At 38.0% G+C, this 24,425-nt stretch overlaps 1 protein-coding gene across 5 annotated transcripts in view; it reads right to left on the reverse strand.

Moving 5' to 3' along the window:
* The window catches only part of dclk2a (doublecortin-like kinase 2a), a 78,874-nt gene that overhangs the window by 12,852 nt on the left and 41,597 nt on the right, over window positions 1-24,425 (reverse strand). For 3 of the 5 annotated variants that reach the window (XR_009204338.1, XM_058386265.1, XM_058386264.1), the window contains exons 4-17: window positions 21,174-21,275; window positions 20,606-20,662; window positions 17,219-17,319; window positions 15,222-15,269; window positions 12,504-12,591; window positions 11,954-12,059; window positions 11,755-11,812; window positions 11,302-11,421; window positions 9,763-9,909; window positions 8,027-8,160; window positions 7,840-7,917; window positions 6,701-6,797; window positions 1,042-1,122; window positions 819-932 (exon numbers count right to left, since the gene is read on the reverse strand). Coding sequence is in view for 4 of the 5 variants with exons in the window: in XM_058386265.1 (XP_058242248.1) it covers window positions 819-932; window positions 1,042-1,122; window positions 6,701-6,797; window positions 7,840-7,917; window positions 8,027-8,160; window positions 9,763-9,909; window positions 11,302-11,421; window positions 11,755-11,812; window positions 11,954-12,059; window positions 12,504-12,591; window positions 15,222-15,269; window positions 17,219-17,319; window positions 20,606-20,662; window positions 21,174-21,275 (1,331 nt within the window). In the remaining variant the exon portion in view is untranslated. The remainder of the gene's footprint in view (window positions 1-818; window positions 933-1,041; window positions 1,123-6,700; window positions 6,798-7,839; window positions 7,918-8,026; window positions 8,161-9,762; window positions 9,910-11,301; window positions 11,422-11,754; window positions 11,813-11,953; window positions 12,060-12,503; window positions 12,592-15,221; window positions 15,270-17,218; window positions 17,320-20,605; window positions 20,663-21,173; window positions 21,276-24,425) is intronic. The other 2 variants (XM_058386267.1, XM_058386266.1) reach the window with 1 other exon arrangement.

Here is a 24,425-nt window from a genome sequence, read left to right on the forward strand (position 1 = left end):
ACGGATTAAAGTTTATATAAAACACACGCTTACGAGCGCTTGGATTTTAGAATATTTAAAAGGATAGTTCAGCCAAAAATGTCCTTCGTTATCTAATCTATACTTAGATTAGCACATTTGCGTATTTATACCTCAGACTGATTCTGCTGCTTAGGAACAAATCAGGAGTGCTAACACTGCTAATAAGAAAATTCTAGAAAAAGGAGAGACAAAATTTGACCACAACTAAACTAAAGAACTGAATGAGATACACCCAAGGACTCGTCCTGGGAGCCGACAAGTTAAAGTTCACCTGGATAAAGTGGACAGAATGAGTGGAGTCTTTCCCTCCTCGTGTCCTTTCCCCTTCGGTGAATCTGCGTAGATGAATTTTACTTGGATTTGTTCTGAAAGCTGCTTCAGCTGAATTTTTTAGGCGGCTCACATATTAGCATGATAGAGAAGTCATAAATCATAAGCACTAAGGCCATACCATAAATATTAGCACCTTGTCATTGACTAAGATGTTACTGAGGTTTTGGGGGGTGTGATTATAAACTGTAAAGGAGGCTGCCATCTTTATTTACTTGATAAACCTCATGCTTTTAGTATAAAGCTAAACAACTAAACAAATAAACTTTAGATTGTGATGATGAGGGAATTTGTGTTGTGTTTCTGATTTTTGGCTGAACTATTGCTTTAACGTTAAATTCCATGTCTGATTTCAAATTCCAGTGGTGATTACTGCCAAATACTGATGTTACACAAATTATAATACATATACAGGCTTTATATATGTGTGTGTGTGTGTGTGTGTGTGCGTGTGTATGTGTTCTTACCATAATAACAGACACTCCAGCGGTGGTGTTGCCCTCTTTCTGTGCGGAGGTAAAGTGCTTCTTGAGCTTCCCCGTCACTTCCATCTTCATGTTGTTGTCCACAGCTGCCTTGTCCTGATACACATTTAGAGATTTACAATTAGAGATCTCATCTGTACAGGGAAATAACTAAACTAATGAGAGACGTGGTTACACACACACACACACACACACACACACTCACCGTGACCCAAGGGTGACACAAAATATCTTCTGCCGTGTACCTCATCTCAGAGTTCACCCGAAGCATCTGACCAATCAGCTCCTGCCAAATGGGTCACATGACAAACATGTACAGAAAATGTTAACGTTCAGCACCATCTGTAATAAACACTGTGTCTAATAAACACCATCTGTAATAAACACTGTGTCTAATAAACACCATCTGTAATAAACACTGTGTCTAATAAACACCATCTGTAATAAACACTGCATCTAATAAACACCATCTGTAATAAACACTGCATCTAATAAACACCATCTGTAATAAACACTATGTCTAATAAACACCATATGTAATAAACACTGTGTCTAATAAACACAATCTGTAATAAACACTGTGTCTAATAAACACCATCTGTAATAAACACTATGTCTAATAAACACCATATGTAATAAACACTGTGTCTAATAAACACCATCTGTAATAAACACTGTGTCTAATAAACACCATCTGTAATAAACACTGTGTCTAATAAACACCATCTGTAATAAACACTGTGTCTAATAAACACCATCTGTAATAAACACTTTCTGTAATAAAAACCAGATCTAAAAAAACACTGTCTCTAATAAACACCATGTCTAATAAACCCCATCTCTAATAAACACTTAAACACTTAATTAAACACTGTCTCTAAATAACACCATTTCTAATAAACACTGTCTCTAATAAACACCATATCTAATAAACACTATCTCTAAATAACACCATGTCTAATAAACACCATGTCTAATAAACACCATGTCTAATAAACACAGTCTCTAATAAACACCATGTCTAATAAACACTGTCTCTAATAAACACAGTCTCTAATAAACACTATCTCTAAATAATACCATATCTAATAAACACTGTCTCTAATAAACACAGTTTCTAATAAACACCATGTCTAATAAACACCATGTCTAATAAACACTGTCTCTAATAAACACTTAAACACTTAATTAAACACTGTCTCTAAATAACACCATTTCTAATAAACACTGTCTCTAATAAACACTGTCTCTAATAAACACCATATCTAATAAACACTATCTCTAAATAACACCATGTCTAATAAACACCATGTCTAATAAACACTGTCTCTAATAAACACCATATCTAATAAACACTATCTCTAAATAATACCATATCTAATAAACACTGTCTCTAATAAACACAGTCTCTAATAAACACCATGTCTAATAAACACCATGTCTAATAAACACAGTCTCTAATAAACACCATGTCTAATAAACACCATGTCTAATAAACACAGTCTCTAATAAACACCATGTCTAATAAACACAGTCTCTAATAAACACAGTCTCTAATAAACACAGTCTCTAATAAACACCATGTCTAATAAACACAGTCTCTAATAAACACCATGTCTAATAAACACCATGTCTAATAAACACAGTCTCTAATAAACACCATGTCTAATAAACACAGTCTCTAATAAACACAGTCTCTAATAAACACCATGTCTAATAAACACCATGTCTAATAAACACAGTCTCTAATAAACACCATGTCTAATAAACACAGTCTCTAATAAACACCATGTCTAATAAACACAGTCTCTAATAAACACCATGTCTAATAAACACTGTCTCTAATAAACACCATGTCTAATAAACACCATGTCTAATAAACACAGTCTCTAATAAACACCATGTCTAATAAACACCATGTCTAATAAACACAGTCTCTAATAAACACCATGTCTAATAAACACTATGTCTAATAAACACTGTCTCTAATAAACACAGTCTCTAATAAACACTATCTCTAAATAACACCATATCTAATAAACACTGTCTCTAATAAATACAGTCTCTAATAAACACCATGTCTAATAAACACTGCCTCTAATAAACACAGTCTCTAATAAACATTGTTTCTAATAAACACCATGTCTAATAAACACCATGTCTAATAAACACTGCCTCTAATAAACACTGCCTCTAATAAACACAGTCTCTAATAAACATTGTTTCTAATAAACACCATGTCTAATAAACACCATGTCTAATAAACACCATGTCTAATAAACACTGCCTCTAATAAACACAGTCTCTAATAAACACCATGTCTAATAAACACTATGTCTAATAAACACTGTCTCTAATAAACACAGTCTCTAATAAACACTATCTCTAAATAACACCATATCTAATAAACACTGTCTCTAATAAATACAGTCTCTAATAAACACCATGTCTAATAAACACTGCCTCTAATAAACACAGTCTCTAATAAACATTGTTTCTAATAAACACCATGTCTAATAAACACCATGTCTAATAAACACCATGTCTAATAAACACTGCCTCTAATAAACACAGTCTCTAATAAACACAGTCTCTAATAAACATTGTTTCTAATAAACACCATGTCTAATAAACACCATGTCTAATAAACACCATGTCTAATAAACACTGCCTCTAATAAACACAGTCTCTAATAAACACCATGTCTAATAAACACCATGTCTAATAAACACTGCCTCTAATAAACACAGTCTCTAATAAACACAGTCTCTAATAAACATTGTTTCTAATAAACACCATGTCTAATAAACACCATGTCTAATAAACACCATGTCTAATAAACACTGCCTCTAATAAACACAGTCTCTAATAAACACCATGTCTAATAAACACCATGTCTAATAAACACTGCCTCTAATAAACACAGTCTCTAATAAACACAGTCTCTAATAAACACTGCCTCTAATAAACACAGTCTCTAATAAACACTGCCTCTAATAAACACAGTCTCTAATAAACATTGTTTCTAATAAACACAGTCTCTAATAAACACAGTCTCTAATAAACACTGCCTCTAATAAACACAGTCTCTAATAAACATTGTTTCTAATAAACACAGTCTCTAATAAACACCATGTCTAATAAACACCATGTCTAATAAACACTGCCTCTAATAAACACAGTCTCTAATAAACATTGTTTCTAATAAACACCATGTCTAATAAACACCATGTCTAATAAACACTGCCTCTAATAAACACAGTCTCTAATAAACACAGTCTCTAATAAACACTGCCTCTAATAAACACAGTCTCTAATAAACATTGTTTCTAATAAACACAGTCTCTAATAAACACAGTCTCTAATAAACACTGCCTCTAATAAACACAGTCTCTAATAAACATTGTTTCTAATAAACACAGTCTCTAATAAACATTGTTTCTAATAAACACCATGTCTAATAAACACCATGTCTAATAAACACTGCCTCTAATAAACACAGTCTCTAATAAACACAGTCTCTAATAAACACTGCCTCTAATAAACACAGTCTCTAATAAACATTGTTTCTAATAAACACAGTCTCTAATAAACACAGTCTCTAATAAACACTGCCTCTAATAAACACAGTCTCTAATAAACATTGTTTCTAATAAACACAGTCTCTAATAAACATTGTTTCTAATAAACACCATGTCTAATAAACACCATGTCTAATAAACACTGCCTCTAATAAACACAGTCTCTAATAAACACAGTCTCTAATAAACACTGCCTCTAATAAACACAGTCTCTAATAAACACTGCCTCTAATAAACACAGTCTCTAATAAACATTGTTTCTAATAAACACAGTCTCTAATAAACACAGTCTCTAATAAACACTGCCTCTAATAAACACAGTCTCTAATAAACATTGTTTCTAATAAACACAGTCTCTAATAAACACAGTCTCTAATAAACATTGTTTCTAATAAACACTGCCTCTAATAAACATTGTTTCTAATAAACACAGTCTCTAATAAACACTGCCTCTAATAAACACAGTCTCTAATAAACACTGCCTCTAATAAACACAGTCTCTAATAAACACTGCCTCTAATAAACACAGTCTCTAATAAACATTGTTTCTAATAAACACTTCCTCTAATAAACATTGTTTCTAATAAACACAGTCTCTAATAAACACAGTCTCTAATAAACACTGCCTCTAATAAACACAGTCTCTAATAAACACTGCCTCTAATAAACACAGTCTCTAATAAACACTGCCTCTAATAAACACAGTCTCTAATAAACACAGTCTCTAATAAACACAGTCTCTAATAAACACAGCCTCTAATAAACACAGTCTCTAATAAACACAGTCTCTAATAAACACAGCCTCTAATAAACACAGTCTCTAATAAACACAGTCTCTAATAAACATTGTTTCTAATAAACACCATGTCTAATAAACACCATGTCTAATAAACACCATGTCTAATAATGACCACATCTAAGAAATATCATCTCAAATAAACACCATCGCTAATAAACCTAATGTCTACTAAACATCAAATCTAATAAACACCATGTCTAATAACTCCATTTACCTCTTACCTGCTTTCTCTTTGTTTTGCCACATTAACACTTTTCCTTCATTCCTTTTTGCCTTTTTTATATTCCTTTTCCATTTTTTCTTCCACATCATCCCTTGTTTTTCATCTTACACCCGTTTTCTTTTTCCCTTGTATTCCTTTTTTCAGTTTCTCTTTTATTACAGCATTAAACCATCACCAGACACCTGCCACACCAACAACTTCTTCAGCTGATTGATGTCAGAAACGTGAAGTCTGCGGGCTGAGCATTAGCATTAGCTTCAGCTTTTGAGATGATGGAGAGGAGTGAGGATATTGTACATGAGAAATGAGAGGAAGCGGAGGAGTGTGTGTGGGAAAAGAGAGCAGGAAGCAGTCGATTGCGTGTGTTTGTGTGTGTGTGTGTGTGTGTGTGTAGGGGAGCGCTGATCTAAATATGGGATGGGAAGATGATAGACATAGAGTAAGATAGGAAGACAGAAGGGAGTGTGTGTGTGTGTGTGTGTGTGTGTGAGGGAGGAAGGGAGGGAGGGAGAGATTTTCATCTGAACATCTGTAATATGTACGTCTGTATTGTACAGCACATCTGTGCATCTGTAGCTTACAGCACATCTGTACATTTGTATTAGACAGCACATCTGTACAGTATAGCACATCTGTGTATCTGTAGCATACAGCGAAATCTGTACATCTGTAGTGTACGGCACGTCTGTACATCTGTATAATACAAGACATCAAGTACATTCTGTAGCATACAGCATATCTGTACATTTGTATTATACAGCACATCTGTATTGTACAGCACATCTGTATGTCTATATTGTACAGGAAATCTGTACATTTGTATTTTCAGCACATCTAAACTGTACAGCACATCTGTAAATCTACATTCTACAGCACATCTGTGTGTCTGTATTGTACAGCACATCTGTACATCTGTATTATACAGCACATCTGCATGTCTGTAGTGTACAGCACATCTCTACATTTGTATTACACAGCACATCTGTACTATACAGCATATCTGCAGTGTACAAAACATTTGTACATCCGTATACTGTATACATCTGTATACAGTAAATCTTTATTATACAGCACATCTGTACTGCTGTTGTTTACAGTACATATTCTCCATGTGAGGAGTGTAGCACTGAGATGAAGAGATAATGAGCTATGAAATACAGGAAAAAGCCTTCCTCTCTAAATAAAAATGATTTAAATTGTCTATATAAAAATGATTTACAACAGCAACCAAGTGGAAGTAAATGAAGTCTCTCGGACTCACCTTGGCCGAGTCGGTGATGTTGTCCCAGTATGGAGAGGGGAAGTCCACGTGGCCCTGCAGGATCTGATCAAACAGTTCCTCCTGCACATTATTCTCACTGTGCAACACACACACACACACACACACATTATAATACTAGTATAATACTATTAACAGGACAAAGACATTACATAACAGCCTCTGTAATTACTGGCATGTCCTTGTAATGAGACAGATGTCCAGATGTGCTAATGAAGCTCCTCAGATGAACTTTTCCAAGATTATAACTCAGTACAGTTCAGTCAATTCACTGAATAACTAAAATATTGCTCCAGGAAGAGTATACAGAAAGTGCATGTTTTTGTTTTTATTATTATCAAAAGAACCTAAAGAGACCAAGGTGTAATCTACATCTATATTCTACAACACATCTGTACATCTGTAAAATACAGCATATCTGTACATCTATAGTGCAGAGCACATCTGTGCATCTACTGCATACAGCACATCTGTAGAGTACAGCACATCTGTACATCTATATTCTACAACACATCCGTTCATCTGTAGAATACAGCACATCTGTACATCTATAGTGCAGAGCACATCTGTGCATCTACTGCATACAGCACATCTGTAGTGTACAGCACATCTGTAGTGTACAGCACATCTGCACATCTATATTGTACAGCCCATCTGTGCATCTGTAGCATACAGCAAAACTGTACATCTCTAGTGCAGAGCACATCTGTGAATCTATAGCATACAGCACATCTGTAGTGTACAGCACATCTGTACATTTATATTGTACAACACATATGTACATCTATAGTGCAGAGCACATCTGTGCATCTACCGCATATAGCACATCTGTAGAGTACAGCAAATATGTTCATCTATATTGTACAACACATCTGTACATCTATAGTGCAAAGCATATCTATGCATCTGCAGCATACAGCACATCTGTAGAGTTCAGCACATTTGTACATCTATAGTTTACAGCACATCTGTGGTATACCCCATATCTTTTGTACATCTGTGAAAATAGATATAAAAATATAAAATATAAATATATGTGACTGAAAAATATGAAAATGCTGGGGATTGCACTGTACATGTGTGTGTGTGTGTGTGTGTGTGTGTGCGTGTTAGTACCGTACCTCCTGAATGGTGGGAAGCCACATAGCAGGATGTAGGTAATCACACCTGCTGCCCAGATGTCCACCTTTATACCATAACTACAAGATGTGCACAAGTCAGAGTCAGAGTGTGAAAGTCAGAGTCAGAGCACAGATCAGCAGAGTTACAGAGTTTTCATTTCCACTAAAAGAAAAAAACGTCTCGCACCCCGATTCTGCTATAATCTCCGGGGCAACATAAGTCGGAGTCCCACACACAGTGTACAGTGGGCCTTCCACCACCGTCGCCAAGCCAAAGTCACCCAGCTTCAGAGATTTGGTGCCGTCCGGATACTCACACACCTGTGTGACACACACACACACACACACACACAAGCCAAAGATTTAAAATGCTCATAAAATCATAACTGGGTTTTAAGATCTTTTTTTCTCAGCACCTCTTGGCAGCATGAACACCTAGACACTACAATATACAATATATACATATAGCAAAAATAATTTAGCTTCTTTTATTAGAACAAATTGTTGTTGAAAAGATTTTTTCAAGTGCTTTGTAAAATTGCCTAGAAGAAGGTTTAATAATCAGATACAATCCTTTCCAAAACTATTGGAACAGCAAGGCCACTGTAAGAATATTTCCAAACACAGACACACACACACACACACACACACACATATATATATATATATATATATATATATATATATATATATATATGAAGCAAGAAAATGAGGAGAGAAAAAGTGGAAGGTTTTAGACTCTGAAAGCCGATCACTACACCAGCAGCATTTCATCTCCTGAAGAGAAAACTAAAGAAAAACCCTGAAACAAAAATCTGAATCTAACCTTGTGGTAAAAACCTGGAAAAATATTACAAAGGAAAAAGCCAACAAATTGACAGTGACATCAGTGTTTGATACGGTTATTGCAAGCCAGGGATATTCAACCAAATAATTATAATTATAATAAAAGTATTATTCACTTGATCTGTTCCTATACTTTTGCATTTTTGGGTTTTGTGTTGGTTAAGACATCCAGTAAATACACTGATCAACCATAACATATGTCCACCTCCCTAATATTGTGTTGGTCCCCTTTTGCTGCCAAAACAGCCCTGGCTGAATCATACGGGCCAGCCTTCGCTCCCCACGTGCGCCCATGACCCTGTCACCGGGTTCACCACTGTTCCTTCCTTGGACCATGTTTTATAGATACTGACCACTGCAGACTGGGAACACCCCACAAGAGCTGCAGTTTTGGAAATGCTCTGATCCAGTGGTCTAGCCATCACAATTTGGCCCTTCGTCAAACTCACTCAAATCCTTACTTTTGTCCACTTTTCCTGCTTCCAACACATCAACTTTGTGTACAAATGCCTGATCAGTGTATGTTAATAGCAGGAAATAAAAGCTGAAATCCTATGTCCCATTCCCGAGCTCCAAATGTTCTGAGGTCCCAGTGTGACCACTTCTCCTTTCTGGACCTGCCTGATCCATCCAGATGCTCTAGCCCCGGTTAGAGTCTTGTCACTTGGTGGTGCTCACTGGTGCTGGGAATAGATCTGAGTGGACAGTCTCTGACCCAAGGGGACTGCTGTGGATAGAACCACTTGGAGACTATCACAACGTCTTTGAATTGCCTTTGCCTCAGTCAGCTTTCAGCAGGAAGGAACTAGTGCAAAGTCTATAATGAACTCAGAAACTGCACTAACCTAATAGTTCCTCAAGAGCCCTTGGTTACATCTTGTAGAAAGGACATTATTTACATTTACATTATTTACTGTCCAGGGTCACCCAAATGAGGACGAGGTTCCCTTTTGAACCTGGTGCCTCTCAAGGTTTCTTCCTCATATCATCTCAGGGAGTCCATTGTTAGAAGTGCTATACAAATGAATTGAATTGAAATGAAATAGCAGTATGTTAGACCAAAAGTGTGTGAAATACCAGCAGGTTTTCGGGTTTGATGTCTCGATGGACGATGTTCATCCCGTGTAGGTATTTGAGAGCAGCGGCCAGGTTGTACACCATGGTGCTGGCGTCTTTCTCTGTGTACTTCATTGAGGACGTGATGGCATCAAAAAGGTCTCCGCCCTGCCGAGAGAATTTGTCAGTTGGAATTGTCAATTCCATCATCACTGTACGAACACGCAAATAACTACGCTATATACGGGAGTGATCCTGAATTCTCACATCCTAACAAGTTCTATCCATGTTGTTTCTATAGCAACAGCTCATTCTTGAGGAACTGTACACATTAAACCTAACACAATAACATTTAGAAAAATAAAACATATTTAATTACTGCTTTTCAGGTATGCATCAAACTGTATTTATTAAAATGTCAAAATGACTGCTGTAAGAAGAGATGTTTTTGCAGATGTTCCACAACATCTGGATGTGGTCCGTCAACATTGGCACGCTCGTTGGGGATCAATTTAAATGTAAAGATATGACATAACCTATATATTTTTGTCATTTCTGTGATGTCCACTGTTAAAAGTGCTAGACAAACAGAATTGAATTGAACATGGAATTTAACTATAAATGGATAAATTTGAAAGTGTTTATCTTCAACAATAAAATTAAAAGCTTATACAACAGAGGGAAAAACCCACGTCCAAAACACACTGAAAGCCAACAGAGTCCTGACTCATTTTGATTGAAAATGTCCCATAAGGCAATTTCTATTCTGCCAGGGATCCCAAAGCATTCATTAAGTGTTCTTAATAAAAAAGCAATTTATCTGCATGAATAAACAAATGTGTGTCTTATGGGAGCATTAGGAGGAAGAGGAGGAGGAGGAGGAGGAGGAGAAAGAAGAGAATGAGATCGATGAGGAGGAAGAGGAAGAGATGGAGGAAGAGGAGGAGGAGGAGGAGGAGGGGTGGAAGAGGTGGAGGAGGAGAAAGAGGAGGATATAAATGGATAAAAAAACAGCACAGTGCTATGTTTTTAATTAAGGAAAAAAAATCTAATTATTGGCAAATTGCTGTTATATATAATATAAGAGGAATAAAACACTTCATGCTGCTGTAGGAAATAAATCAACTTCAGAGTGTGTGTGTGTGTGTGTGTTTTCTTAGTCTGAACACAGCAAATAAAAAACTACCGCTAGCTTTACACTGTTTATCACAAGGTGGCTCACCATATCTGCTTGGATGGCGTTCCGGCAGTGTGTGTGTCTTGTTCCATGTTTTTTTATTTAAGTTCTGTGCTCAGGTGTGTTTGCCCCACTTTACCCTTAATTCCTTCCCACCTCTGCACACCTACTCCTCATGTCACTTTAATTACCCTCCCTATATATACCTGCTGTCTTGTGTTTTGCTGACTCCTTGTCGTTTGCCTCCTGGATTCTGTCTCCTGTTTTCATGGTTTGTTATTATTGTAACGCTACCCCTGCATGCAATGCATTTGGGTCTGGCTTTTGTACCCCTCAGAGGCACCCGTTTGCCATCAGTGTACACAAGGATATATATACTGTACCTTGACTAGCTCCATGACGAGATAGAGCTCAGACGGCGTGTCCACTTCCTCCATCAGCATTATGATGTTGGGGTGTTTGACCCGCCTCAGTACAGCCACCTCACTCTCAATCAGATGCTCCTGAGTGCACAAGACTCACACCAATTACGCCAAACCTTTAACTATCTGGAATACAGCCCAAATAACCTGACAATGTCCATCTTTTCAGTGCTAGGGCTAGTTCTGTAGTTCTGGCTGTTATATTCAGATTAACAGCTGGATTTTTTGTGATCATGTTTCAGCATCTTATTTAAATGCTTTTGTTGTTTTTGTGGGTTGCCATGTGTGTCATAATCCTTCTCATAATCTTACAGGTCTTGCTTGTATTTTCTTCAGTTTTAGTTCACTTCATACATTAATAACTTGCATTGTTAAGAAAAATAAACCAAGGAATACAGGAAGCTTGGGACTCACTTTGCCACGACATTTATTCTTATCAATAATCTTTAAAGCATACTCCTTTCCAGTTGACCTGAGGACAAACCGAATGAAACATCACTCATTATGGAAATGATAATATTTACGTATAATCAAGATTTACAGGAAATGAGTAAAATATTTTGAATTTTTTCTCATTACTGTATCTGAAGGTATCTAGTACCTGATCACCTACCGTTCAACACACTCCTTTACCACCGCGAAATTCCCATCGCCGATAACTTTTCCTACTTTGTATTTCTCCACGATGGCAGAGGCTGTAGGATTTCTGTTTCCGTTAACTGTAGGAGAAAAAGCAAACACGTTAGTTCACATCAGGATTAGTTTTAGTTATTATCCCAAAGCATTCGGTAAGTGTTCTTAATGAAAAAGCAATTAATCTGGGAGCATTAGGAGGAAGAGGAAGAGGAAAAGGAGGAAGAGGAGGAGGAAAAGAAGGAGGAAGAAGAGGAGGAGGAGAAAGAGAAGAAAGAGGAGACGGAGGAAGAGATAAAGGAAGAGGAGAAGGAAGGTGGAAGGGGAGGAAAGGGGGGAGAAGGAGGAGGAAAGAAAAGGGAGAAAGATCAGGAAGGGGATGAAGATGAGCAGGAAAAGGAGGAAGAGGAGGTGGAATCTTAACCGTATCACTGGAAGAAGTGGGAGAGAAAAACTATAGGGGAAAAGGGAAGACATGAACAAACAGGAGAGAATGGGCCTGAGAGAGAAAGAGTCAGGAGGAAGCTCACCCTCAGGGCTGGTGTTGTCGGTGTGTTGAGGCTGATGCTGCTCGGAGGAGACGCTCACATTAGACGCAGACGAGTGATGAGTCGGAATCTATAAGAGAAGCGACATTAGTGCTTTAACGATGGTTTCATCAGCGAGCAGCGCTGTCAGTGCGAAATGATGAGACGAGATGATTATTCAGATTACGTTATAATTCAGTGCATTTAGGGACGGCTGGCGGTGATATTAGCTGCGAGGTTAAAAACTAATATCTCTCGGTAGCTTGAGAATAAAACTATTAAGCAATAAGAATGATGAACAGCTTTAACAAAAAAACATGCTCTACTGAGTGCATGCTAAATAATCTGATGTGTGTATTAGCTCTGTTACACTTTTTACACACCAGCCGTCCTGACTCTATATCAATCCGTATTTTCAAATCTCATTCAAGCGCTACTAAAATCCATCATGAATGATATCTACCCTAAAAGCAAATCTTTCTTTTATTAAACATGCACTACTCATTCCTCTATATATTTTATTCATGAAAATATGTATTCTGTTGCATGTTGGAAGCAAATGACAGTGACACTATGACTACTACGGCTCTACATCTACTACTTATCTGTATTTGAAGTGAATGAAAATGGTAGCTGCAAAGCCTAAAACTACGCAAGGCAGTAGGAGCAGACAGCAGCGCTGCTGAAATCAGGAAGAGTTTTCCGTTCAGGGAGAGATATATTTAACTAGGATAAACTGGAAAAACATCTAAATATTTTGGGTGTTTTATATCCAAACACAGATCTTTAGGAGCATGTGAGTTCGGAGGAAGTTAATAAATCGTCAAACTAGGTACACGTTTTGGATTTAGCCTCGCAAACGTGAAAAAAACAAACATATCAAATGAAAGTTAGACGGATTCAGAGTCAAGTCAGGCAGCTGCTTAAAGGAGAAGTTCACTTCCAGAACAAAAATCTACAGATAATTTCCTCACCCCCTTGTCGTACAAGATGTTCATGCCTTTCTTCAGTCGTAAAGAAATGATGTTTTTTGAGGAAAACATTTCAGGATTTTTCTCCGTATAGTGGACTTCAATAGTGCCCATGAGTTAGAACTTCCAAAATGCAGTTTAAATGCAGCTTCAGAGCGCTCTAAACCTCGATCCCAGCCCAGGAAGAAGGTTCTTATCTAGCCAAACGATCATCCATTTTCTTAGAAAAATATTTAGTATATTTTGTTAAACCATAAAAATTCGTATAGCACTAGCTCTGGGATGCACGTCCGCGACGCTACGTACTATGTAATCACATCGGAAGGTCACGCATGACGTAGGTGGAGCTACAGCCCCAGTGTTTACTGGTGTGGAGAAGGAAGGCCGCTCCAAAGTTGTTGTGTGCGGAATGACACAAAGTTATATGTACCTTTTTTGTTAGTAAAGAGCGTTTGACTTATTTGCACTTCCTTCGCATGTTCACTTTGTAAACACTGGGTCTGTAGTTCCGCCTACATCACACGTGACCTACCTATGTGATTGTGTAGTACGTAGCGTCGCAGAGCTAGTGCTAGATGAGCTTTCGTGGCTTAAAAGTATACAATTTTTTATTTTTCTAAGAAAATGACAGATGGTTTCGTTAGATAAGAGCCTTCTTCCTGGGCTGGGATCGTTTAAAGCCCTTTGACATCATGGATGACAAGGGGGTGAGGAAATTCTTCATAAATTTTTGCTCTGGAAGTGAACTTCTCTTTTCTCTCTCTTGTTGCTTCGTTCAGAGGATTAAAACTATCTGTGTGTTTAAAGAAATGGCGTCCACTTGTTATTCAGCCGCTTATAAAATAAAACAGCACTAGATCCAGCACATCCTATTATTTTGCACTGTATTACATAATAAATGCTAAAATGAGACAATAGAATTGTAGCCAGATTGTGAGACTGTAAGGTTATACTTTTTATCATGTTTTTGTTTTCATTAATTTAAATATAATACTCTTGCTTGAAACACAAAGATGGCCAGAGTTTAGGAAAAGCTGACCAAGCAATACACTTTATAGTGTTATAATGTTTATGCATTTATTATTGGCCTCAAAAGGTATTATATTGGGGTTTGTTTTAAAGTATTCACTTCAAAAATTTACTGGAACTCTCACAAAAAGTGATGTTTAATTGTGTGTAACTGAGACAAGCCTGTGTTTTCAGCAAACTCCGCCCCCATGTGTGTTGAATAGCACTTGAGTTGGGTCTGTATATTAATCTGCAAAATTTTAGCTTTGAATCAACTCCACTTCATGCGCTTAACTCGACTCTGAATAGCTCTCTACATTTAAGAAAAGTATATATTAAGAGAAAAACACAAAACTGACTGTGTGCATTACGATCGTACGAAGCCCGACATGCTCATGAATTATTCATGACTTTTCCCAGTTCATCCTATGCAGAAAATTATCATACAAAGACTGGGATTAAGGTTCCAAACTGAAGCAACAGTTCTTCCAGAAATAACATTTCCACAATTTTGTTCTCAGCTCAAACATAATAGATCAGTTAAGCTAAGGCAAACGTTGCTAACAGGTTAAGGAAGCTTATAAGATTATATTGGCCCTACATTAGCCAATCATGTGCAAATTGTTCATTGTAAATGTTATTTCCATTCAGTGCTCAGTGGATGGAAGTGCTATGGTTGGTTAGCAAGTGCACATACATTAAAAAAACAAACATAAAAACACTCCAAACGTCTTCATGGTACCTTCACAGAAAGATGGAAGGCGCCCCCAATCCGCTTGTTGCAACTAAACTAAAAGTAAGTGGGAAGATATTTATAGAAGCACATCAGTAGTCTCACTAACAAAGCAGGCAGCTTAAAAACAAGGTGTGTAGAGCTATTAGGATAGATAGACGACCGCTTGGACGTCCACTCGTGCTATCGTTCTTCCCTGTTACATAAGAGCTAATGGAAGAACAGAATGAATCATTTGCTAAAAGCTTTTTAATGACACCAAAGTCCACAGGTTTCTGGAAAAGTGTGAGATCTTTTACGTAACGTTTCATAGACTAGCATTCTTAGCGCTGTTACAGTTATACACCAACACTTTCAGGTGCAAATGTTCTGAACCTGGGAATCCTTTACATATAGCAAAGATGGCAACAGCTCATGAATTTGGGGCTGATCTGTCACCACAAGACACCTCGACAGGTTCTTTTCCACAGTAACAACAACAAAACAACACAACACTTGTTGCTCTCGATTATTTTAAATTTATACTCGAGCATTGTTGATTTCTCTATTTATATATCGATTGGTCAGAAGGAGTTGGTTCATTTTCTATATCAGCAACTGACTCTATTTCTGGCTGTCACAGGTTTATATTAATGCACTCATGCCAGTACTTTATCATTTCTGTTTATTGCAGTCACAAGGACTAGTAAAAAATTATTGAATCCTGTGTTGTTGATTTATAAGGTTTACTTATAAATATATAGCATAAGAACAGAATCCCAAGCTCTTATTGCTGTGGCCTGGGTTTGATTCCCAGGCAGGGAGCTAACCCAGAGACTGAAGAGTTAAATATCAGTGCCGGTCACATGCCCGGATGAAATAGTGCCAAACTTGTGCCAAATCAAAGTATGTGGACTAAATGATTCACTGTGGCGATCCTGAACAGGGAGCAGGTCCACAGCAGGTTTTTCATTTTTCCACCATGAGAAAGTCTTCACTATTGCGGAGTTGAAGGTTTGAGGTTACTTGATAACTTGACAAAATGCACCCTCTGCAACCATCTTTGCAAATTAATCTTGGACAAATCCTTCCCATCAGCCAGTGCTCCCCTATCTACCCCTATCTGGAGAGAGTGAAGGCTTGAAGCCAGCCACCCACATCTCTGCTAACTGCCACTTACGCTGCATCATGTGGGAAGTGCTATGTGCCCTCGTCTACATACACAAGCTCACAAATGCCTATGGTTGGCTAGTGTCACTGTGATTGACAGCGGAGAGAATATACCATCCCTCCCTCCTAGAGAATATGATCAGCTTTGCTCTCTTGGCTCCCGGCTATGGACAGCATTTCTGGGCAATGGTAGTTGAGAGGTTAAGGTATTGGACTACAGATTTGAAAGTTAAAAACCCAGGACTATCAGGGTCCACACTGCTGAACCCTTGAGCAAGGCCATTAACCCTTAATTGCTCAGGTGTATTAATCAGATAAATGTTAGCCACTGTCGAAAATGGCATCTTTCAAACTGTTGCTCCACTCTTGCTTAATAGATCTTAGTTGTACCTAATTCAAGCCCTTTATTTCTGTTCTCTACTTACCCAGTGGCATCTCAATATAGCTTATGTTTTATTAGCTTTAACAGGTTGAATAAACAACAGTTATACAAATGGAGCTGTCCTACACATATGGAGTGAGGAGGCAGGAATGTGGGAGTTTAAATCAGATTTCGAGAAAATGGGACAGTGACTAATATCACCTTCTTCTTTTGTTCCAAGACTCAGAGTCATCACTAACACTTCTTTTGCACTCAGGTTCAAATGCAGTGAATTTTGTCTCTATAAGATAAATCTATTATTGTATAGTTAAAAAAAAAACATTTTGACCCTACAATCCCTAACATTTCTTTGTTTTTCTACATGTCCCTCATGTTGTTGAACTGTTGAATAAACATCTTTAATTCTGCAGCTTGAATCTCAAAAACCTGCCCAGAACCTGATTGCCGGGATGTTGCCATGGTGATGGGCTCTCACCTTGAAGTTGTGCATACTGCGGGGACTCGTGGGGGACGAGCTGCAGGACTTGGTGGATTTGGGAGTAGAAATTTGACTCAGGCTGGAAACCACTCCGTTAACTAATGAGAGAGAGAGAGAGAGAGAGAGAGAGAGAGAGAACTACATTACAGCTAGAGAGACAAAGGACAAACAAAACACCCTACCTGTTTTACCAAATTTTCTGTAACATTGACATTGTAATATTGTGCATATGTTGATAAATACTATTTAGATGCACATTTTGATGCATGATCACAATTCCATAATCCTCAAAGCTCAAAGCAATAACTAAAAGGGTTGCAGAGAACCTGGAGCCTAGCCCAGGGGACTTGGCTTGGGCACAGTGCAGGGGACACCATAGCCAGGGCACAATCACACACACTTTGGACAGTTAATCAAGGCAACTCAGCATACAACACATTGCTTTGGACTAAGAGAATTATCCCAGAGCACCTAGAGGAAATTCCTGAAGAACTGGGAGAACATGCAATCTCCATGCACAGAGAGCAGAGGTGGGAATCAACCCCCGATGGACCCAAGCAAACTTGCTAACCTCTAAGCCAAAGTGCCATGCAAAATCTTCCAGTAAAGCCCAATATTATTATTTCTGTTTAATCCTGCTCCTATATGCTGCCTTCATATCAGGATGTATGGTCAATTTTTTTAAGGCTCTTTAATCTCAACTCAGAAAATGGCTTGCAATCAGTAAATGAAATAATTATGAGATTGTGGAAAAGCCAATCATTTTAATGAGATGCCATAAAGAAAATCTATATATCAGCCTTTAGTTAAAAGAGGAAACACTTTCATGGCTAAAAGTCAAAGAGGACTGTCACATTACACACCAGTGAATGTTCCAATTTTGGATGATTTCAACCTTCTTTGAAGATGAACAAAATATTTCTTTCCTACCTGTCTACAATGGCTGATCTCTCTTCACATTTCATATCCCTAATTGTTACTTCTCATTTCTAAAAGAGAGCTTGCAGCAGTATCCACCAGCAATTGTTCAACCTGCTGGATCCTGTTCCTTCCACACTGGTCCAGATCATCTTCCAAGTCCACCTTCCCTTCATCACTTCCATCATAAAAATTCCATAACATCTGTTCAAGTACCTGCCCACAAGACAGCAAAGGTTTATACTCATCCTAAATAAAAATGCCACAGTAGATACCTTGAAAATCAGCAACTACCATGTGGTACCACTTGTGCAAGCAATTAATGGCCTCCAGCATCCAAAGGAGTCTGGCTTCTAGATCTTGCACTCCACAGAAGTGGACCTTGTGATGGTTTCTGTAAGGCATCAGCTAAAACTGTCATCAGTTCAAATCCTTCTTGATCTCTTACCAGCCTTTACTCCAGTGAGTCATGAGGATTTCCTGTCCATCCTCTGCAACCTTGACATCAGTGACCTAGCAGGATGGTAGTTTGTTTCTATCTGCAAAGCCCATCATCAGGTGACATGGAGGAGATCCACATCTGCTAATATGTAGACTTTACTTGGTACCCAACAAGGATCAATCCTTGGTCCTCTTCTGTTCTTCCTTATCTTACTCACTTTTTAAGGTCATATGTCTTTTCATATCACTCCTATGCTGATGACACTCAACTCATCCTCCACTTTGATGCCACTACCACTAATGTTTTCCTTATATCTCAGCATGTCTAGAAGACACTGAAAGATCGTCACCTGAAACTAAACCCCAGCAATACTGAGAGGCTGTATATCCCTTTAGATGCAAAGTAATGTGATTACTTCTGAGAATTCTTGGATCATGCCACAGGACCATGCTTGCAACTTTGGGATAGTTCTGGGTTATCAACAGTAATTCTCTCCTCCTATTGCTAGGGTTAGGGTTAGGGTTATGCAAGTTTCACCTTTACAGCAGAAGGATCGGGACATTTTTCACAGGCAAATTAAACAGCAAAATGTCTTCAATGATGATACAGTCAGATAGACCAGCAGTGCACTAAAAACATGATAAATGAAATAGAAATTAATCTCTTTGTTTATCCTACACAGTACTCATTGGTCAGTTGTGATTTGAATCTGGCTCAGCAGGCATCAGTTTCTAAGAAAAGAGAGTTTCTAATTATTCCGGGTTTTCTGTTTTGACGGTTGGTGGTTAAAGTGCATTTCCACTGTGGGCATGTGCTAGCAGTCATTCAGGCTGGCTGGGTGATAAAGAGGGTTCGTTAAGTTCGTTAATGCTGCATTAGCCAGCCTTATATTAGAAAAAAGTGTGACGGAGTGTGGGCAGAGAGCCGGTTTTAAAATAGCTCAGCTCGGGAAGGAGGAAAGAACCATGCTGGAATGCTCTTAGCCTGATTAAATGCTACACTCCAGAGTTTATGTGCAGCTCTCTCGAGAGGTGGCTTCAAGGTCGAGCCAAGGTCAGATTGCTTGCTTGCTTTAAATGCCAGGATGGTAATTATGGATGTTTGTTAAACCCCTTGTGTTTCAGGATGGGTTTTTAATAATTCTTCTAATATTTTGATAAAATGTGAAGCTGCTAGCTGACTTCCTAACAAACCTACAAAACTAATAAGTACAAAATTAATCATTGTGACATACAGATAAAGATAACTTTCTATCTTGCTAACTAACTAATTGATTAAGTTATATCACTGGTTAGTTTCCTATTTAGCCAAATAAAAACATTTTTGGCTGAAGAGATTTCTGAAGATGGATGAAGAGATTTCTAGCTAGCCAAATGAATTCAATGAACGTACATTGGTAGTCAAAGACAGATGGAGTGGTTCCTAGCTAGCTTTCAAACTAACCAAATAATCCTACTGAAGCTTCTTCGCTTGCCAAACATAAACGACATGGTTGCTAGCTAGCTTTAACTACCTAAATATACCAAATGAAGTTACATCACTAGCTAGCATCCTGTCTAGCAAACTAAACCTAATGAAGTTACATCATCTGCCATTTACATATAGGAAGTTGCTAGAGTATAAATGATGACATAACATCATCTATAACATAGAAAAGAAGCAGTTGCTAGCTAGCTTTCAAACTAGCCAAATAATCCCAATGAAGCTACATCACTAGCCAAATAAAACTAATAATAAAACAACTGCCATAAACAGATGGGGAATTTCTATCTCTCTTTTGCTAGTATAAAAAACTAAAAGTTATCATTTCCCCAATATACAGATGAAGTATTTCCTAGATTCTGAAGTTACATAATCTCCCATAATCTGCCATATACAGATGGGAAGTTGCTAGCTAATATCACCAATTGTGAGCTAGCTTTCAAACTCACCATATAAAATGTCATGTACTGTAACAGAGCGGCTTTGAGGTCCTGTTCAAGGACACCCTTACTCTCTGTGTTAACACAACATGCAACGCCTACCTGGGGATTTGACTGGAGACTGACCGCTGGTGGACAAGTATGGAGAAGTTTTCCTCACTGCAGATTGGCAGAGACATACAGTGAGAGAAAACCAGAGAGAGGAAGAAAAAAATTATTCCCAAAACCGGCATGAACACTCTTAAAGTCCAGTCTGTAAGATGTCTATGTGTAAACACCTCAATCTATCCAACTGAGCTCAATCTGAATGACAGAATCAAATGGTTGGAAAATAGATTGGAAATAATCCAGTTTAAAAAAGCGAGCCATGAAAACGCTTGAATCGGATTCTTTTCAAAAATTCTTTGTACACTTGAGTATATCTGTTTACGTCTTGTGTTTGTTGGCAGTATACACTTGTTCACCAACATAAAATGTTACTCTAAATGGACAAAAGTAAAATGAATGTCATTCAAGGGAAAACAGTTGTCATATATGAGGAATAAACCATTTCAGAAACCTGGACACACCTTCTGTAATCTCCTCACGAGACATCTGTGCTGCTAACATAATACCTAGTGTCAGATTCACCTTGCTCTGTGTGTGTGTGTGTGTGTGTGATATTGCTGACCCGATCCGGGAGATTTGCTGCGTCGTGCTGGACTCTTACTGCCACTGGACCTCACTGGAGTAGTGGAGCGAGAAGAACAGGAAGATTTCAGCACACGGCACTCTGTAACACACACACACACACACACACACATATATAATATGGAAGATCATTTGAGATACTTCAGGATAATAGTTAGTGTTTTAAGAGCCATTTTTACTTTAGTGTGTTCAGTGATGACTTTTATCAGCTTCAGATAAGAGAAGCAGAACACATCAAGAAATAAAAGATTTCAGACTTGACCATCTTTAAAATTTGGCCTTATTAGATATGACACTGTCGGTAAACATTTATTTAACAGCATTAATGAAATCATTTTTACAGTTGCATGTACATGGACATGCACACACACACACATGAACCAGTATACACACACAAAACATATACACACACATTCAAACTGGATTCTATGAACATGGCTGAAAACATAGCATGGGATTTTAATGTTCGTGTGTGTGTGTGTGTGTGTAAAATAATCCATTCTTATCAGTCCTGTACTTCTTTAACCTGCCACTCCAGAGCCACTTCAAATCTCTTAAAGTGAGAGACGGAGGCTAATCTGAGTCACTTCATTTCTGTGGAAGTTAATCCAGTGTCGCTAATCTCACTCTGTATGAAACCCGTCCACATAAACCATCCGTTCCATCTGCTGAACTCGCTGAACTCGACCAAGCGAACGTTATAGACTGCTGCAGTAACAATGGGAACTGATTTGAAGTAGGTCACTGATCTCAGTCTGGCTGATTCTGATTCTGAACCTGATGTGCTCTTCTGCTTCTGTGAAGTCTCCACCATCATAATTGTGTGATGCTTTTAGAAGAAGAAGAAGAAGTTTTTATTATCATCACACATACTTCACAACATGGTGGAATTCTTTTCTTCGCATATTCAATTCAATTCAATTCAATTCAATTCAATTCAATTCAATTCAATTCAATTTAACTGTATAGCGCTTTTAACATTGGATGTCAAGGAAGAAACCTTGAGAGGAACCAGGCTCAGAAGGAAACCACATCCTAATTTGGGTGACACTGGACAGTAAAAATGTAAATGTTGATAATACCCATGTTTCGACATTTTATAGTCATGAAGAGTTGTGCAACCAAGAGCTCCTGAGGAACTAATTGGCCGGTGTAGTTTCTGGGTTCATTATTGACTGAGGCAACAGCAGTTCAAAGATGGTGTGATAGTCTCCAAGTGGTTCTATCCACAGCAGTCTCCTGGGTCACGGGCTGTCCACACAGATCTATCCCCAGCAGCAGTGACACCACCAAGCATATCCCAGCTGAGGAAGTTGTGGTCAGAGCACAGGGACAGCTATGATACAGCACCTCTGGAGCAGAGAGGGTTAAGGCCTTACTCAATTGGGCTTGGGGTTTGAACCAAAACCTTCTGATCAACAATCCAGACCCTTAACCACATGAACCACAAATAAAGTTTTCTTTTCACCATGGTTGTAAAGAGTGGTTATTTATTACCATAGACAGAATTATTATTATTTTTTTCACTATTCAGTGTAAACTCTAGAGACAAATGTGTGCAAAAAGCCCAGGAGTCATTTCTGAAATACTAACATCAGCGTATCTGATCTAGCACTTTTAACCATGGACAACATCACAAAGCAGCTTTGCAGAAATCTATAAAAGATTTCTATAAACTGAGCAACTCCCTGAGACAATATAATGTACGGAAGGAACCTTGAGAGAAACCAGACTCAAAAAGGAAGCCATTCTCATCTGGGTGACACCGTTACCAGGGAGAGTGTGATTATAAATTACTGTGTACTATATGTTCAGAAAGTACAGTTTGTAACTTCGTTTAAGTTTTAACATAACAGTCCAAAGCCATTTTTAGCCATCTGGTTTCTAATTGACACCAACCACAGTAATTTCATGTACACTGATAAGACATTATGACCACCTGCCTAATATTGTTTTGGTCCCCCTTTTGAAGCCAAAACAGCCCTGACCCTTCGAGGCCTGGACTTCACTAGATCCCTGAAGGTGTGCTGTGGTATCTGGCACCAAGATGTTAGCAGCAGATCATTTAAGTCCTGTAAAGTACAAGACTTTTGATAGATACCTGACCACTGCAGACCGGGAACACCCCACAAGAGATGCAGTTTTGGAGATGCTCTGATCCAGTGGTCTAGCCATCACAATTTGGCCCTTGGTCAAACTCACTCAAATCCTTACACTTGTTCATTTTTCCTGCTTCTAACACATCAACTTTGAGGATAAAATGTTCACTTGCTGCCTAATATATCCCACCCACTAACATGTGCCATGATGAGGAGATCATCAGTCTTATTCACTTCACTTCTCAGTGGTCATAATGGCTGATTATGGCTGATCAGTGTATCTCCAGGCTGTCCATGTGGTTCATCCTCAGCAGATGTCCATCCAGAAGTAGGACATATTTAATTACATTAACTGATGCTTTTGACCTGCATCTGCATGACTGTGATTATTCTGCTGCCACATGATTGGATAATTTAATAAATAAACATAATTAGACTGAAAATAGTACACAGTTTGTAGGTAATGTGATGTAAAGTCAACTCTAAAGGTAATTAATATATATTTTATTTATAACACTATATTTTTTTATGATTGAAATCCTACATAAAGAATTGACACTATACGACATGTGTCACAATCCTTAATTGTGTTGAATTTACTGTAATTATTTGTCAAATCTTTAGTAAAGAACATTAGAGTCTGGATCTAAACTGGGCCCTAATGATGTAGTTTTCAGTGACAGCAGCTACTGTCTGAAGAAAACACCCCGTTTCTTTTTTTTTCTTTTATTTTTGGAAAAGTCCTACTTTATCTAAGTGGAGCAGCAAGGATAAGTAGGGCAAAGACATCGAACCGGATGAACTACATACTCTATTGTGTGTGTGTGTGTGTTTTCAGTTTTAAACAAGTTAAATTCATTTTATCCAAACAGGATGGAGAATTCCAGAGCATCCTGATGACTAGACACTGAGGTTCGGGACACTGAGAGGGAAAAAGAGCGCACATGCACCTGTGTCCTGTCTGCTGTAGACCACGGACCAAGATGTGATAAAGGTCATGGTCAAATATGCTTTTGCCACCAAGGTCGTTTCCTGTAGCAGGATGCCAGGGTAATGTATGCAAGAGGGTCCAAATGTCTGAGTCTGCAATCAAATAATGTTTGTTTCATCAGCTGCTGAGGACAATTTTACTC

This window comes from Hemibagrus wyckioides, linkage group LG03 (genome assembly GCF_019097595.1).
Source record: "Hemibagrus wyckioides isolate EC202008001 linkage group LG03, SWU_Hwy_1.0, whole genome shotgun sequence".
In the NCBI taxonomy this organism is placed as follows: Eukaryota; Metazoa; Chordata; class Actinopteri; order Siluriformes; family Bagridae; genus Hemibagrus; species Hemibagrus wyckioides.